The 16,298-nt window shown below is 40.8% G+C and overlaps 1 protein-coding gene across 4 annotated transcripts in view; it reads right to left on the reverse strand.

Annotated features, from left to right (window-relative positions):
* Positions 1-730: 730 nt before the first annotated feature.
* The window catches only part of Col14a1 (collagen type XIV alpha 1 chain), a 216,034-nt gene continuing 200,466 nt past the window's right edge, over positions 731-16,298 (reverse strand). For 3 of the 4 annotated variants that reach the window (XM_021650061.2, XM_021650060.2, XM_060389409.1), the window contains exons 46-48: positions 5,304-5,381; positions 3,099-3,254; positions 731-1,612 (exon numbers count right to left, since the gene is read on the reverse strand). In XM_021650061.2, the coding sequence (XP_021505736.1) occupies positions 1,533-1,612; positions 3,099-3,254; positions 5,304-5,381 (314 nt within the window). In that variant the 3' untranslated portion in view covers positions 731-1,532. Of the gene's footprint in view, positions 2,398-3,098; positions 3,255-5,303; positions 5,382-16,298 lie in introns of all 4 variants that reach the window. The other variant, XM_021650062.2, reaches the window with a different exon arrangement.

Here is a 16,298-nt window from a genome sequence, read left to right on the forward strand (position 1 = left end):
TTGTGGAACCATAATTGTCCAGGATTACAGCGGGGGCCAAGGAGAACTTCAACCCTGTCTACCTCAGATGAGAACAGTAAGAGTTGGCTTCCTTCCCTCTCTCAACCTGGCACCATAAACTGGCTGCCCCACCATCAGCCCTAGTAAGAATTTATTGTCTTGACAGTTATCAGGATGTACTCCTGTTTGACCTTATAATGTTTCTCCCAAATCCCCTGGCTCCTGAGTATGCAGATGAAATACCTTCTTACATTCCTGTCCTGGCCATTTGTACACGATCAACCACACAAACCTTGCCCCAAAGACCCTGCCCACTTCCCCAGGGACATAAATACCTCTCCCCTCATAAACTGAACCAGATCTCCAAAGCTGTTCCTGGGCATGTGTTCTTTGCACACTCACTGCCCAGACCAATATCCTGGATTACACTCATCCACCCTAGCTAAGGTTCCCTCCTCTCCAGCCTTGTCCAGTGTGGCCTGGCTTCTGGGGGAGGGGGGCACTAAGCAGCAATAAATGATATTAAAATGATGCCAGGTTATTTGTGTGAAGTCCATTACTTCTGGTAAGCTCTCTACTCCACTGAGGATAAAAGGATGGAGTAAGAGTTAGAATGCTAACCTACAGGACCATAGCTGTTCCTTTTCAGTAAACATTCAAGGAAGACCACAAAAGTTGAAGGTGACATTCAGAAATACAGTAAAAAAAAAAACAAAAAAGAATCCACATATATTGTTTTAAGTTTTTATTTGCTTATAAAAAAAAGAATAAAAACAAGTCTCCAAAAACATATCCACATTTACAAAGCAATCACTGTAGTCAAGGAGAGGCAAGCCCTGAAACATACTCCTGGACAAATGATTCATCAAAAAACGGGTCACTTTTGCGTTAGAGCTGGTAGGCAGTCATTGTCTTATATGAATCAAAACTACTGGAAAACAAAACCTATGTTTGTTTTTATTATCAAATCCAGAAAGGCTATATTCTAGCTCTCATTTCTGAATACCCGTGAAACCAGTTACTGAATGATCTAAGAATTGGACAGATTAGTTTTAAAAAGAAAGAGGTAGTTTCCTCAATGATGGAATTATTTTAATTATCAGCAAGGTCATTGCCATGGGCATGGGGTAAATGGCATAATCCGTTGAATCTCTGAATTCACCCTTCTGCTGCTGGGGCCCCAATTCCCTCTGATGTAACCACATCTTACTTATTTCAGAACTGGAAATGATCTAACAGAGAAGAGATTCTGGTGTTCAGTGTATCTTTCTCAGCACTCTTCTTTGGGAGAAGGCCAAATTATCTGGTGTTCAATTAAAACAGCAAGGGAACAGTGTAACAGAAAGGGATGGTTTCAAAAATACAACTTTTAAAAAATAATAATATTACTGTCATCTACAGAGGAAATACACGCTGATGATATGAGCCCTGCCCTCCCCTGCAAAGTCGTGTACAAACCACATGACAACATTTGGGAAGTAAAGCTCCAGAAGAGGGCCTGCCAACTGCTCTTCTAATGTCTCCTGAGGCTGTCAGATCCCCGAGCTCCACAGATCCATGGCCTCCTGCTCGTCCTGGACCGGTGTGAACTCAGGTTGATCTGGATGGGACACTGAAGAGGAAAAGTGGGGGTGGGGGCCTGATGGGACCCAGGAAACATAAATGGATACTCTCCCCTATCTGGGTCCTTAGGGACACAGATTTGGTCAGTAAACCACAGAGGTGCCCTGTGTGAGGAAAAAACAGTTGCTGCCCAGCCCACCATGCTGCTTCCTCATGAGGCTTCATAGTTAGTAAAAGGAGGAAATACACTTAAAAACATGTTAGAAAACTAGAATTGTGGCCAATTGCTTAAATATTTTATGTTTTATTTACAAAAGAGACCCTGAAATGCAGTAGAATCATAAAAGAAAACGTAAAATTAAAAACCCAATCTCTTGTTAGGAGTCCATCACCAGGGGAGGGTGGAAATGGGGTAGTCGAGAAAAGGAGGCAGAGCAAAGGAGCCAGGGCGGAAGGTACTCATCATCTTGGGTGGGATAGGAAAGGGAGACTCACAGTCAAGTAACATTACAGTGCCTCCTTATAGAGGAGTTTGGGACAAAGTCTCGGTACACAGTCACAGACCTCCAATTCAGACTAACGCTGGAAGTCAGTTTCTATTACAGTTGACATGTTACTTTTTTGTGTTTTGATATTATCACTCTATTTGGAGCAGGGTAGGCGGGGTTTTGAAAGTGAGAGGTGGGGAAGCAGGTGAGGCAGGAAACAGGTGACCAAGGTTAGGGGCAGGAGTTTAGTGAACCAGTTCTGTATCCATAGCCAGATGCCCAGGCCAGCTCAACCAAAGTGCAAGAGCGGCCCTTCAGTGCTGGTAATCATTATATGGGATAAGATCTTAAGGGAAAGGGGAAAGATCAGAGAGGACAGGGAGGGAAGAGATGAACAGAAAAACACATCAACAAAACTTCAACCAATATCTCTGGCAACTTTAAGGTTAACTTTCTCTTAAAGAGGAAAAGTTCCCATTTACTGACTAATCTGTTCAGTGACCTATAGCTGCCTCTGAACCTCTCCCAGAATCTCAGCCTATCCCTTAGCAACAAATCAAAGACAGCACAGCTACTTTTATTCTTAAGACCTTCCTTGTCACGTGGTGGACAGGAAGTCAGTTAAAAGAATCTTGGGGGGTCTTGCTTACTATGGGGAAGATCTGGAGCTAAGAGCGAAATTTCACAGGATGTTGTGGGCACACCATGATGGGAACAGTATAGAGGATACTAAGATGTTCAATCATGTGATAAATGAGCCTGTAGGAGGCTAAGTCTATATGGGTCACCATTTGCCAAAGGTTCTACCACTATTCTATATCCCCAGTCCAAGAATCAACATTTGGAAGCAAAGGAAATTTGGATGTGGTGTTTTGAGTATCTCCTAAGGGATTTGAGGAGACTATACATTAATTTGCACTCTACAGAGTATAAGGAAGTGAGGAGTCCAGGCTCTGCTGTCCTCTCCTAGCTGTTGGATTTTCAACCCCTCCACAGGTTAGTAACCACTGAATAACTGTGCACAGCCCACAAGAGACTGGTGCTTACCTCCAACACCGTAAGCAGAACATGATGAGGGGTCGCAATATCCAGGCTGGCCAGAAGGACCCTGTGGTCCAGGTACTCCCAAGTGGCCTGGGGGTCCCCTTGGTCCAGGAGAGCCAGGTGGTCCAGGGCTGCCAGGACGACTTTCCCCTGAAGGTCCTGTGAAGCAACCCAAGATGAAGAATTTGTCATTTACAGCAATAAAGTGGCCTTTGAGACCACCATGAAGTAAATGAATTTTAAAACAAGCAACCTTGTATGCCTTAATAATTAGAGGATTCAGCCACCTACTCACTGTTTTGTTTTTGGTTTTAGTTTTTTTTGTTTTGTTTTGTTTTGGTATTTTTTCCTCTGAATTAGAGTCCCTGGGCAAAGGATCATACAATAATCACATGTTCTCCTCAAACATAATGCTTGTAATCAGATCCAGAATTAGGGAGCAAATTGTATTTTTCTCTATGTCCTCTTGAGCATTAAAGAGAAAGGAGTAGGCCATTCTCAAAAACCTCATTTTCTCAATGGAGCGCTTGTTTTCCAACACGGCTCCTCATGAATACAATGTGTAGACATGCGCACATGTACACTCGTACAAATACATTCATGTCACAATCTCAAGAAGCTAAAATTGTTGTGTAAATTAGTACTGGCGTATGGTTTCAGCTAATTAAATTAGGCTAGATCTAAAATACTTTGTCCTAGGAAGGACAAATGGAAAGTAGTTTAAAATTGGACCCAGTACATTAGCCTAAATTTCTTTAGGCCATCTTCCACCAATTAAGAGCTTTGAAAGGAAATAAGGGGTGGTTAAATTTTTTTTTTTTTAATTCAAGAAATTTGTTGGGTTAGTGTTTTTGTTTTACATGCCTATTGAATTCTAGGCCTGGCTTTTCTTAGTTTAAAAGCCCTTCTTCAAATAGAAATAAAAACCCTCAACAACATAGAGAAAGGGGCTCCTGACATCCCATCCTAGTTGAAGAGTCATTGGCAACTGATGGCTGCTGGGCAAGGAGAAGTCAGGTTTTGTTCTGTTTGTTTGTTTGTCTGTTTGCTTGCTTGCTTCAGGAAGTGGGCCCTGAGAGGCTCCCCACACTCTAGTACATTTCCCTGTATCTGTGCACACATAGGCAGCATTAAGTGGACTCTGGCTCTTTTTTTTTGTAAAGAGCACACACATTGGAAGGGAAAAGTATTATATAGGAGGGCAGATAGGGCAGGAATCTGGGAGGAAATGGAGATGGTTTTAATCAAAACAAACTGTGTATATATGAAATATTCGAACCATAAAAAATTAAAATCACACTCAACCAGCATTTAAATGAGATATAAATACTAGTACCCCTTGTTGCTTGGATAAGGAGAAGTCTACGCATACGATCAGTTTCAGTTGGTCACCAACCACCCAACCTGTGAGACTCATGGCACCAGTTCCTCACTTCTACTAGAAGAAGTACTTACAACAAAAAATGGACCTGTTGATTTTTGGCTATTGCTTAGAGCTGTGTTCTAAAGCCACTGTTACGTTGGAAAGAAAAATCTGTAAGCATTTGACTCAACAAGGCTAAGGCTAGGGTTGTAAATACAACAGGACACAAGCTCATATTTGCAGTGACAGCTCCACTCATCTGGAGACAATTTGAAAAACATGATATTGTACTCAAAACCCCAAACTTCCACACAGCTCATTTGGCAAGGCAACCGCAGCAGGAATTACCAATGTTCTTCAAATTCCCTTGTGTTTCTCAAGATTTCATGCCTCCCTTACAGTTCATCTGAGGCTGTGTGACTAGTTCCAGCCAGAGGATTATGAATGGATATAAGACATCACCAGATTGAGGGAGCTAAGATTGGTGGGTTTTCTTCACCTCTTTCTGGGAGGATGCATAACTCATGATGGACATCACGTAGTTCAACATGGGGGAGTATTCACTTCACACATGTGAACATATGCATGTGTGAAGTAAGGCCTCATTGTGTCACCAAGCACTTGGAATTCCTCTGTTCCTATAGCCTCGTTTAACTCATTCAATCAAAATGAACCCAAATGTGCTATATAACTCTTTAGGCTGACCTAATGGATGGATTGTAATAAAATTAATGAGAAATATAGTCATTCCAGTTGACACAAGAATGAATATGGCTATTTTCTTGACCTATGAAGTGATCAGAAAGATCTGTATCCTCTAATTTCCATTAGGTAAAAAGATTTACCTGCTGGCCCAGGGGGACCTCTTGGGCCTTGAGTTCCAATGCCTGGATTACCTTTCTCTCCTTTGACACCAGTTAGACCTGTTTCAAAAGAAAAGGTGGGGGAAAGAAGTTCTCTTCAGAGTTAAGTTATCTCAATTTTTGTGTCTTACAAAAGCGTTTTTCTGGTGAGAACAATGAAGATGGTTTAGGGTTATGGGTATCAGAGGATTTCAGGTTAGCGTCTGACATGAGCTGATATAAAATCACATCACAGAAGATCTGCATTATAGTCATATTTGCTCTATTGTTCTTTCTCCTTCCTACTGAAGTAGCTTGGCCTGCCCGAAACGGGCCTGTCTTCGCACACGCAAGACCACTCTGTGTGCAGTTGGCAATCTACAAGCAGCACAATAGGAATAACAAGCGGTCATGTCTAACATTTTCCTTTGGGTCCATCCCGTAAGATATCTGCAAAAGGCATGAATTATAATTAAACAACAAAGTTCTGAAGAGCATGACTTTCCATTATGAAGTTGGAAGCTACAGCAAAGCCTGTGTTTGATTTGGCTGATTCAGACCCATAAAAATCTAAACCTATTTGAGTTTCTTTTCCACTGGGCAGATCTCTTATTCTGAGTAATTTACGGTATTTTTGGAAACATGCTCTCACTATGTAGCCCTGACTGGCCTGGAACTCACTCTGTAGATTAGAGTGGCCATGAACTCACAGAGATCAGCTTGCCTCTGCCTCTTCAGTGCTGCGGTTAAATGTGTACACTATCACACCTGGCTCAAATTTCAGTTTTCCAGATAAACTGCACAGTTTTCTAATCAATATACACTGACACATCACTTTCTAGTCATTCTATAACAAGAATACTGAATGGGTAACATCACCTTTAGATGTCCCAGACCCCAAACGAAGACAAAATGACATGACATTAGAAGCAGGTCCCATAGTTCACATGACTCAGTGCCTCAGCTACACAGCATTCAGGTGCAACATGCTTTGAAAGATTGGAGTGCAAAACAGCATCTCTCTTTAACACTTACTGAGAAATACTGTCTAATTGACTGAGACTGGAGGAAAATGTCAGTAAACTAGAACAGGAAACATAGCAAGTGGTGGTACTATAAAGGATTTACAAGTTCAAATTACAATAACTTTTTCCTTAGCATAAATGTAATACATATCTACGTTAGACAAATTCAAAGTTGTAACAATCAAGAATTCTGACAGCCGGAAATGTTTTAACCTCTTAGCTTCTAAGTTTTAAAAGGAAAGGTGTTGGTATAGTATTTGTTCTGGAAATAATGAGTAAGCATGAAAGTAGCTAGTGAAGAACAGTTTTTAAATAATGCATATACAATGATTGGTTATGCAGTCTGGCTACACTATGTAATTCTATAATTATGGCATCTCTGACATAAAAATCTCTCCTTTCTGGGTAGCAGTCATCCAATGGGCCAACTGCTGCAGCACTTCCCAACACCTATTCCTACTGCCCATGACCTTGGCAGTCTAAGTGAGCCCAATAAAAGGCCAGCACTCTACCAGCACCCTGGACACCAGGCCGAATCTATACACATCCAGTTGAGATCTGACTCTCCTTTAAGAAGCCCACAAGGAGGTAAAGGTTTCCCGAGGTAAACCTATCGTCTTGACTTTTAAAGGCATGCAACTATCTCCAAAAGTCTTCATTTCATGCTCAGCTCCTAACCAAGCTGCCAGACAGACAGAAAACCATTTTATACAAGTGTGTTAGTTTCTTTTGTGTCACAGTGACCAAAATACCAGACAGAAGCACATAAAAATAGAAAAGGGTTTTTAGGGAGCACAGTTTCAGGAGCTGTGGTCTTCACGTTGGAAAGGCATGGCAGAATTCATGACAGTTGCAGTATGTAGTAGACCCTGCCTGCACTGTGATGAGCCAGGAAGCGAAGTGAGCTGGCCAGAACTGGGGTAGGTATAACCTCCGAAGCCCAACTGCTTCTACTGTCTTCCAAAATGGCACATTTTGCAAAAACAAAACTGTAAGTGATAACCAAGCACAGAAACCATCAGCCTCTGGAGACACTTCAAATCCAAACCCCTGCTACTGCATAGTAATTTAGAAGCTGATTGGAGTTAGTTCTTTTTAGATGACAAAGGTCCCTACTTGTCAATGCTTCCATCCTAAAATGTATCTCTATATTTAGTGACAATCCCTTGTCTTCTGTCAGGGTCACGTGACATCCCCTACAGGGAGCCTCTGATTATGAAGGAATTAAACATAATAAAACACTGAGGACTGACACTAAACTGTTCTTCTTTATAATTTACCAGGGAGTCAGACTTCGCATGACTTCATGCTGCAGGAGCATCTTGATTCGCTCTCAGCAGAAGACACAGATTAGCTTGAAGGGAGCTCTAGGACAGTACCCTGAGGCACAACTCCCCAGCTTTCTGACTTATTCATAAGAAAGAAAAAGGCAAGGGTTGTTAAAAGTAGCAAATTTGGTTGTTTTGACTTTGGAAATCTATGGAGAAAAAATCTATAATTTTTATGCTCTCTGCAATGTAAGAAATAGGAACTGATAGGGAACCTCACAAAAATATCCAGCCCATTGAAATGTCTCTAAAAAAAATGAAAATTGTAAAAATATAAGTCCATATTGGCAGGGAATTGTTAGGGTTTTTTTGTCCTTGAGGTTATTGTATATTCCATACTCTAAGTATACCCTAATGTGTTAATGTGTGTACACATATGATTCCCATAATGGAGATTATTAATGTCCATCATACCAGAACTTGACTGTAGGTCTCATTCTCTCTCTCTTTCTCTCTTTCTCTTTCTCTCTCTTTTTGTCTCCCTCTCTCCATGTATAAATTAGTGAGGAGTGCAAACAAAGTGCAGCTTACACATACACCTGAAGTTAGACCAAGAGATGCTTTTGTAAGCCTTGTAGACCTGATTAAAAGGCAGGAAAATCAAGCATCCTAAAACATGAGTCTGCAGCTGCTCATGAGGTAGTTCAGTCCCCCAGATTAAGGCACAACGAGATTCTTCACAGAGAAAACACAGTCACAGTCCATAGCAAAAAAATTCTGTAAGGCCCCAAGTAAGGCCATTTTGTGATGAGATGGGGGTCATATAAGCTTCTTAGCACAGGAGATACTTCCTCTTGAAACACCCCTTCCCCTTGTCTGTGTCCACAACTATTTATTCTTCTTGCTTTTCCTGAGACAGGGTCTCAATATATAGTATTGGTTGGCTTCAAACTCACAAAGATCCGCATGTCTCGACCTTCCAAGTACCAGGATGAAAGGTGTTGTGTGTCAACATGACTAGCTATTCTTACAGTCAACTCAACACTTCTTCATTATTGTAACAGGCAGAGCCATAATGGGCCCAAGAGATCAAGAGTTAGCCCTCTTACTTTTTGGTCACATTCCAATGCTTTATTGGTGCCTTCCATGTGATACATGAATAAAAATGTTTGTTGAGTGAACTAATGGATGAATGGATGAATTTTTCTGCTCTCATGGCTTCCCCATAGCCTTTGCTATCTCTGACCTCATCATATTGCTTATCCTCATGTCCATCCAAACTAAGAGTCTTTTGACTGTTGGCATCACACCTTATTTATCTCCCCTGCATCAGACCAAATCAGAGTCTCACAATGAATAAGTGGCCCAGTACATATGGGACAACAAGTAAGTGAATGTGTGCCGAAATCAACACCCAAATGTGTGTAACAAGCAAGAATGATCTCTGGGTGATGAACAGTCCAACTTCCTTAAGCATCAACTCTAATCTCCCCACTCTTAAATTTTGTAAAACTGGTTTTTAAAAATCTAGTTCCCTGCATGCCTGTAATAATAGCACTTGGGATTATAGGCAAGAGGGTCATCAATTCAAGGAGCATGATGCAGCCTAAGCTGTATGAAACACCACCTCAAAATTAAAAGCGTTCCGTGTACTTAACATAATATAACATTTCCAAAAAAGATTGTTGAACTACTGGGCAAATGATTGACATGTCAAGCTCAACGACAAGAGAACCAAAATTTCAGCTACGGTGGGCCAGCACGTGTGCTTCCAGGCAGAACCAGTGCTCTGCAGCCTCCATCCGGGGATGGGCCCGCAGCCTGTTTGTTCTTGTTTCGGCTGTGCTTTCCCAGCTGCCTGCCAGACGGTCTGCATGTCCCGTTGACCATCAGCAATCAGCCTTGAGTTTATCACATGTCTCCTCTTGCCCACTGCCCTCTGCTCTAAGGAGGACTAGGGGCTGAATCTTTAAGGATTTTTCTTTCTTACACCGAGCCCTTGTCCTGCGTATGGCCCTTTGTTGTCTGTTTCCTATTTTCTTTGGCCCATTGGCCTTCAACTTGGAATATTTTATTCAGTGCTGTACCCTTGGCCAGCCCAAACACAGGCAGGAATCTCATGCGACTCTAAAGAGCAAATCACTTCTTCCTGAGCTAAGACATTCAGAGAAACTCCTGGGATTTCTGCCTGGGCAGACATGCAAGGCCTGAGGAAGGCTTTCAAGAAGCCAGAGACTGTGAAGCAAGGCTTCAGCTGTGTTCTATTTGTCTGTTGCCTGGGAAATGCTGGCAATGTGCTCCAAGAGTAGTCTGTTCCTCATGTGCTGTGTGTGCCAATGCCTGAAAGGCACACGGTACTTGGTGCCACTTGTAAGAAGGCAATGCGACTCACTCGGTGGGTTTGCTGAGTGTTCAATGCATTTTGCTGAGCTCTGCTGTTTCTCTGTGTTTGGTTCACAGGATGAGTTAAGATCATAGGGGCTCTACACTTTGTGTGAGAGTGGCTAAGGGTAGAAAATATGGGATTGTTTTAGATGTAAACAAGCCCTACTAAAAATGTTGCAGCTGCTATGAATTGACGTTATGCTGTTATACTTGAGAACTCTTCCAGGAAAATACAAACCACTCTACACCTTTCTGGGAAAGTGAATCTAACAGAGACGGAATTTCAAAAGTAAGATGGGTATTAGAATTAAAAGCTATATAGAGATGCAACGTATACATTAACAAGAGCTGGAAGTCACTATCAAACCTTGAAGTGTGGGGACAATAAGAAAAGATGGGGTGAGGGGAGATGCAGCAAAAGGAGAAAGAGCAGGGAGGAGACACAGTCCATAGTCATTAAAATGCACCAGCCTACTGTAGCACTGTAGGCTGCCTGTTCACAGCTACAGGTACATGAATGGCAGAAGGGAACTTGGGTCCTGTCAGGCACCAGGAATCCCACCTTTTTGCTCATGGTTTTTGTTACTCACACTGTGACCCCCATAGGTACATAAGAATGTCAGAGCCAAAGCCACTCTGTCCCATTCATCTCCAAAACATCAACACCCTTTCTTAAATGCATTTACATCATCTACAGCACAAATTATCAAGAACTCATATCATTTGTAACTAATGAGAAAATTGAGCCAACCTATCCCCTGGGATTGAAGAGAACTATATCAGGGAACTGGAATAAGTCTGCAGAATTTTTAAATAAAAACCTGTTAAAAATCAACAAGACTCCTTTTTGGATAAACACATGTTGTGTATAAAAGAGTCTCATTGTGTTTTTTAACGAACTTTGGAAAAGTCAAGCTAATTTGCTTTATTTACCTAGTAATTTAATGTCAATCTAAATGCCAAATCTTAAACCAAAGAATTGGAAAGGCCAATGCATGTACCTTCTCTACCCATGGGTTAGCCCACTTTTAAAAAGTGCATTTTGAAATACACTAACTTCATCATTAATATATTTATTTTTTGAGACCCTCATGCCCAAAAACCCACAGAAAGTAGTTTATCAGAGCTAAACAACTTTAAATCTCCTTTAAAACAATAACTTGAGACATCATGCTCACATCGTTCACCTGTAGTAAGGTTTCATTAACGTGATGTCTCAGACACACACACTACAATGACACGGGCTGCCAATCTTATCATGATACTAGAGTAATTGAGAAATAGCAGTCATGAAGTTTGTCAATCAACACCATACATCATTTAAGATTTATGAAAAAACTATGCTATTCCATGCAGTATGGGAAAATAAAGCATACATTCTACTTGGCCTTTGATGAGAACATAGTCTCCTTGGTGAGACAGAATTAACAAAAGCGAAATCATTGAAATCCAATTTAAGACAGTATATTCCACCTCGGTGCTAAGTGGTGCATGCCATATACTGATGAGGTAGGAATCAGTCTGCTGGTTTATTAAATATTTGTTTAGAACTGTTCTGCAGATGTTAAGATTTCTTAATTTATTTTTTAAATAAAGAAATAATTATATTGGCTTTCATGGCAAAAAAGGAGTTTTTTTTTATACACCGCTTTACAGCTTTTGTTATGGTAGGTAATGACATAATTCAATCTTATGTCAGTTTGACAATGGACTTTGTTTAACCTTCTTGTGTTGAGAGAATGATTTTGTCTTGGTTATGTCTCAGAAATAGGATTACAGGAGATAGTGATGTCTATAAAAATGTTTTCCTATCCTGTCTTATACTTCCTTGAGGTGCTTAAACCTGCATAGTCTATTTACCTGTAATAGAATACATCTACTATTAAATGATCTTAAAGGCTAAAAGAGAGAAAAACACCCATGAAGGGTGAAAGTTGGCACACTGGACTGACTTTTCTCAGTGTCGCAGAAGTCATATACTGTGGGGAAAAGGAAAGGAGGGCACACTACTGCACAGAAGCTTTATGCCTGGGTTTAATCTAAGATGGTGATGAGTTAAATAACGAGTCATAATTCTGTTATTTGTCTCTCTCTCTAAAATGGGCAACACATTCTCCCTGTACTTGAACATGAGATGAACCTTCTGACCCCCACCATGGGTCCTGACACATAGAAGATGGCAGGAATTAAAAGCTTGAATTTCTGAAACTAAGTCCAGAAGGACAATGGGAACTCTTTGCTGTTGTCTATTGTTCAGCACCAGCTCTAAGGAAAGAACAGCGTTGGTGTAAGCCACTTCCATGGAGAAATCCACAGTGAGGAACTGAGCCCCATAGCCAGCCTGAGTCCCAGATGCCTGTCAGCTTCTCTGTGAGGAAGCAGTCTGGAGTTGGTCTCCCAGCTAAGCTGAGCCTCTGGTTGCTTACAAGCCTGGATGACATCACAACTTATACTTCGGAAGGCACTGTGGGCTCAAAGTTTCCAACTGAACCCCAATCCCTTGGGAAAAAAATAAAATCTGAAATGTGAAAAAGAAAATGGAAAGAACATTCCTTGCTAACACCTTAAGGAGCCCATACATTGAGACCATCCCATAGATGTGAACAAGAGAGGACTTGTTCTAAAGGGAGTCCACATCAGACTTCATGTGATCATTGTATGAGAAGAGGGAGCTACCTGTATCTACCTCTCAAGAAATTTGAACTGAGGAGAAAAAAGCAAAATATATTTCAGTTGAATCTTAAAAGCAATGGAAATAAATAACATGTGCCCTGCAATGTGAATACCAATGATGATACCAAAACAAAAACAAAAACAAAAAAATCCAGACTTATAAATGCTGAGCATTTATAACTGCTGAGCAGCAAATCATAACTAAGCTATTTACACACCCTCTCTAATCCATTTGATCTGTCTATAAAGGTCATTTTATTTTTTGGAATCAAACCAGGTTACACACAGACATTAAAAATTTTCACAATGATCCTTACCATTGTGACAGTCTTGGCTGAGAGTCACTGTGTGCTTTCATTCTAATTGATAACCAGCACCATCTGCCAAGTTTATCTGCTGCTCTCACAGCTAACCTTTAAGCCACAGGAATACTGAACACAAGAAACCTCCCCAGCATCAGAGCTACGACTATTTTCTAACAGTTTATTGCATGTGTTACGGACATAGGTTATGTTAGTATGGGGCAGCATCCCTGCCTCTGTGCCATTTCCTGGTCTCTCAGATGGAGTATCATTTATTTATGGCATCTGAGCAAGGTCAAGGCCTTTCACTTTGTTTGCTTGGGGGCATTTCCTTATCAATCACTGATGTTTATGTATATAAAAATCATTCACTCGTTGTCTCAGAAGATCTTCACTGTGAACAAATGTAGAATGATTTAATGCTATGTAATGACATCCTGAAGAGGAACTTTAGAAAGTTTACTTTGTTCCTAGGAAGTAATTCAGATTTCTCTCCCAGACCCAGCAAACAACTGTCGCTCATACCACTCCCCTCCCACTCTAACTTTCCTTCTGCTGGCTTCTTCTGTCTCTTTACTCACTGAGTGCCACTTATTCTAGTTGGCTACCTGAAGCAGTGAGTCTCAGTAGTGCTATCCCTAGCAGATGGTCCTGATACTTGTAGGAAATTTTTTGTTTGATGAGATATGATGAGAAGTATAGTGTGTATGTGCATCTAGGAGAAAAATCTATCAGTGAAATATAGATCCCAGGTCTTGGTCCCCTTGTTGTTCTGCTCAATGACTTTGAACAATATAGTAATTCATGTTTTCTTCAGTTTCACTACCTAAAATAGAGCTTGGTTGAGTGTGGGAATGCACATCTGTAATCTCAGCACTTAGGAGGATCAGGAGTTCAAAACTAGCTTCAGGTACATAGAAAGTTCAAAGCTAGCTGAGGCAGTATGAGACGCTGTCTCAAAACAAAACAAAATAGGATGAAGAGATATTTCTGTCAGAGGTCTGAATTTTTTTCTGTCAAGGATCTGAGTTTGATTCCCAGAACTAATGGAAGAAGAAAGAAGAGAAAGAGGAGGAGGAGTAGGTAGAGGAGGAGGAGGAGGAGGAGAAGAAAGTAGCAGTAGCAGGAGGAAGAGTAGCAGGAATAGTAGCATAAGTGGTGTTATGCACTTGTAAGCCTAGCACTGGAGAGGCAGAAACAAGACGATGCCTGGAGTTCACTGACCAGCCAGCTTCCTACTTGGTAAGGCCAATAAAATGTCTCATAAAAAAGGGGATGGCCCTCTCAGTGGACTCTGAAGGGGGCAGGAAGGAGATGAGGGAAAGAAGGAGAGGGCTACAACTGGGATACAAGTGAATGTATAAAATTATTTAAAAATAAAAAATATTTAAAAAATGTTAATAAAAAAAGGGGATGGATGGTACCTTCATAACAATTACAGTTGTTGTCTAACCTCCACTTATACCTGCATATGTGTGTATGTGCACCTCGAAACACATGCATACACACACACACACACACATGAACACACACACATGCACATATGAAAGGAGGGGCTAATCCAGGGCTGTAGTACACATACATGAATGTATATACATACATACATACACACACATGTACATCCAAAAGGAGGAAATAATCCATGGCTGGAACACACATGCATGAATGTACACACACACACACACACACACACACACACACACGCACACACATGCACACACACTGACAGAGGAGCTAATCCAGGGCTAGAATGCACTCAGTGGTTAAGTAACTTTCTAGCATATTGAAGTACCTGGATTTGACCTTAACCCCATCACAAAAATCATGGGGCTAATCCTGATCTCATAAAGTTTTTATTTTTAATGAACACCATGCTAGCAGATAACACATTAGGTAGTTGCTCCATATGGACCAGCACTCCTTCTTATCAAAGCCCACAATCACATCTTCCTCTAAATCTTGAAACCACTTACATTCTACACATCCCAAGGCCCTTGTCATCCCCCAGCCTATAAACTCAGTATTTCATCCTTTCATCTCTGAACCATTTCCCAACTTTTTAAATGAGATAGTGTGTGTGCTGGTCTAGGACAATGGTTGGCAGAGGGACTTGATGCTGAATAAGTTATAGCCACAAATAATAGTATCACCTCTCACTCAGAGAAGCCACAAAACCTTAAGCAATTCCTGAACTAAATAAAATTTGGCTGATTTATTGTGGAAAACATACCAAATATGAAATTCAGTCATAGCTGATAGAAAATAAAAAAAATGAAACTATTGAGTTGGATCCAACTATATTTGAAGACTCATAGGAATTAGAGGAGTTGTCAATGAAAACAGAAGTAGAGAAATTTTGTTGATTCTTTCTTCGTAAATGAAAAAGAGCTCATTCCAAGTAAATAACTCATTTTAAGTAAATGAAGAAACTCACTGTTGACCAGTGAGATTCTATTTTCAATTCAAGATACCAGTGTGGATATGAACATTTCGACAACTGAAGTAAGAAAAAAATCAGATAAATTGATTATCAATGGGATATATTTTGGATCATTCAAATCAGTGAGCAGCGAGGCCAGGAAGTTGAGAAGAGCCAGCACATGACTGTGGAAGTTGAGGGACTCAAGGAGGAAGTTGAAAGCTGATTATGGTATAAAGAGCATACCCAAGGGCAATGTAGGGTGTAATAAAGGAACTAAGCCAGCAAAGGAAATGCTGATCCACAGCAAAACAGTTTTCTTTGATTGTAATCAGGTAAGAGGAAGCAGGTGAGAGATCAGGCTGTATAAAACAAAGCAAGCTGCTGTGAGAATGAGGGTCCAGTAGTTTTGATAATTGGGGAAATCAATCAGTACTGGAGTGTGTGAATAAAACAAAACAAAACAAAACACAGCAGCTGGCCTCTTTGAATTCTCCTGTTCTGAGGATCCTCTGAATACTACAATTTAACTGAGAAGACAGTTGACAGAATAATGTTCTTCATAAGTTTTGAGTAAGATTGTCTAAATGAAATGAGACAAAGGGTCAAGGATGAGAGAGGCAGACAAATGGAATGAGCAAAACCAGTCTGAGTTACTAAGGAGAGCTGTGGAGAGTCATGATGTCTGTCACTTTCTTCTCCTCTCTACATGCAAAGAATGTTTGTCCAGTTATTTTAAAAATTTATTTATTTTTTATTAATTACTTATAATTATTTATTAATTACTTATAATTGTTTATTATTCACTTTGTATCCCCCCTGTACCTCCCTACCTCCTCCACTCCCAATCCCTCCCTCCCTCCCTCTTCCCCACCTGTGCCCCTCCCTCAGTCCAATGATAGGGGAGCTTCTCCTCCCCTTTCCCT

This window comes from Meriones unguiculatus, chromosome 8, assembly GCF_030254825.1.
Source record: "Meriones unguiculatus strain TT.TT164.6M chromosome 8, Bangor_MerUng_6.1, whole genome shotgun sequence".
Lineage (NCBI taxonomy): Eukaryota > Metazoa > Chordata > Mammalia > Rodentia > Muridae > Meriones > Meriones unguiculatus.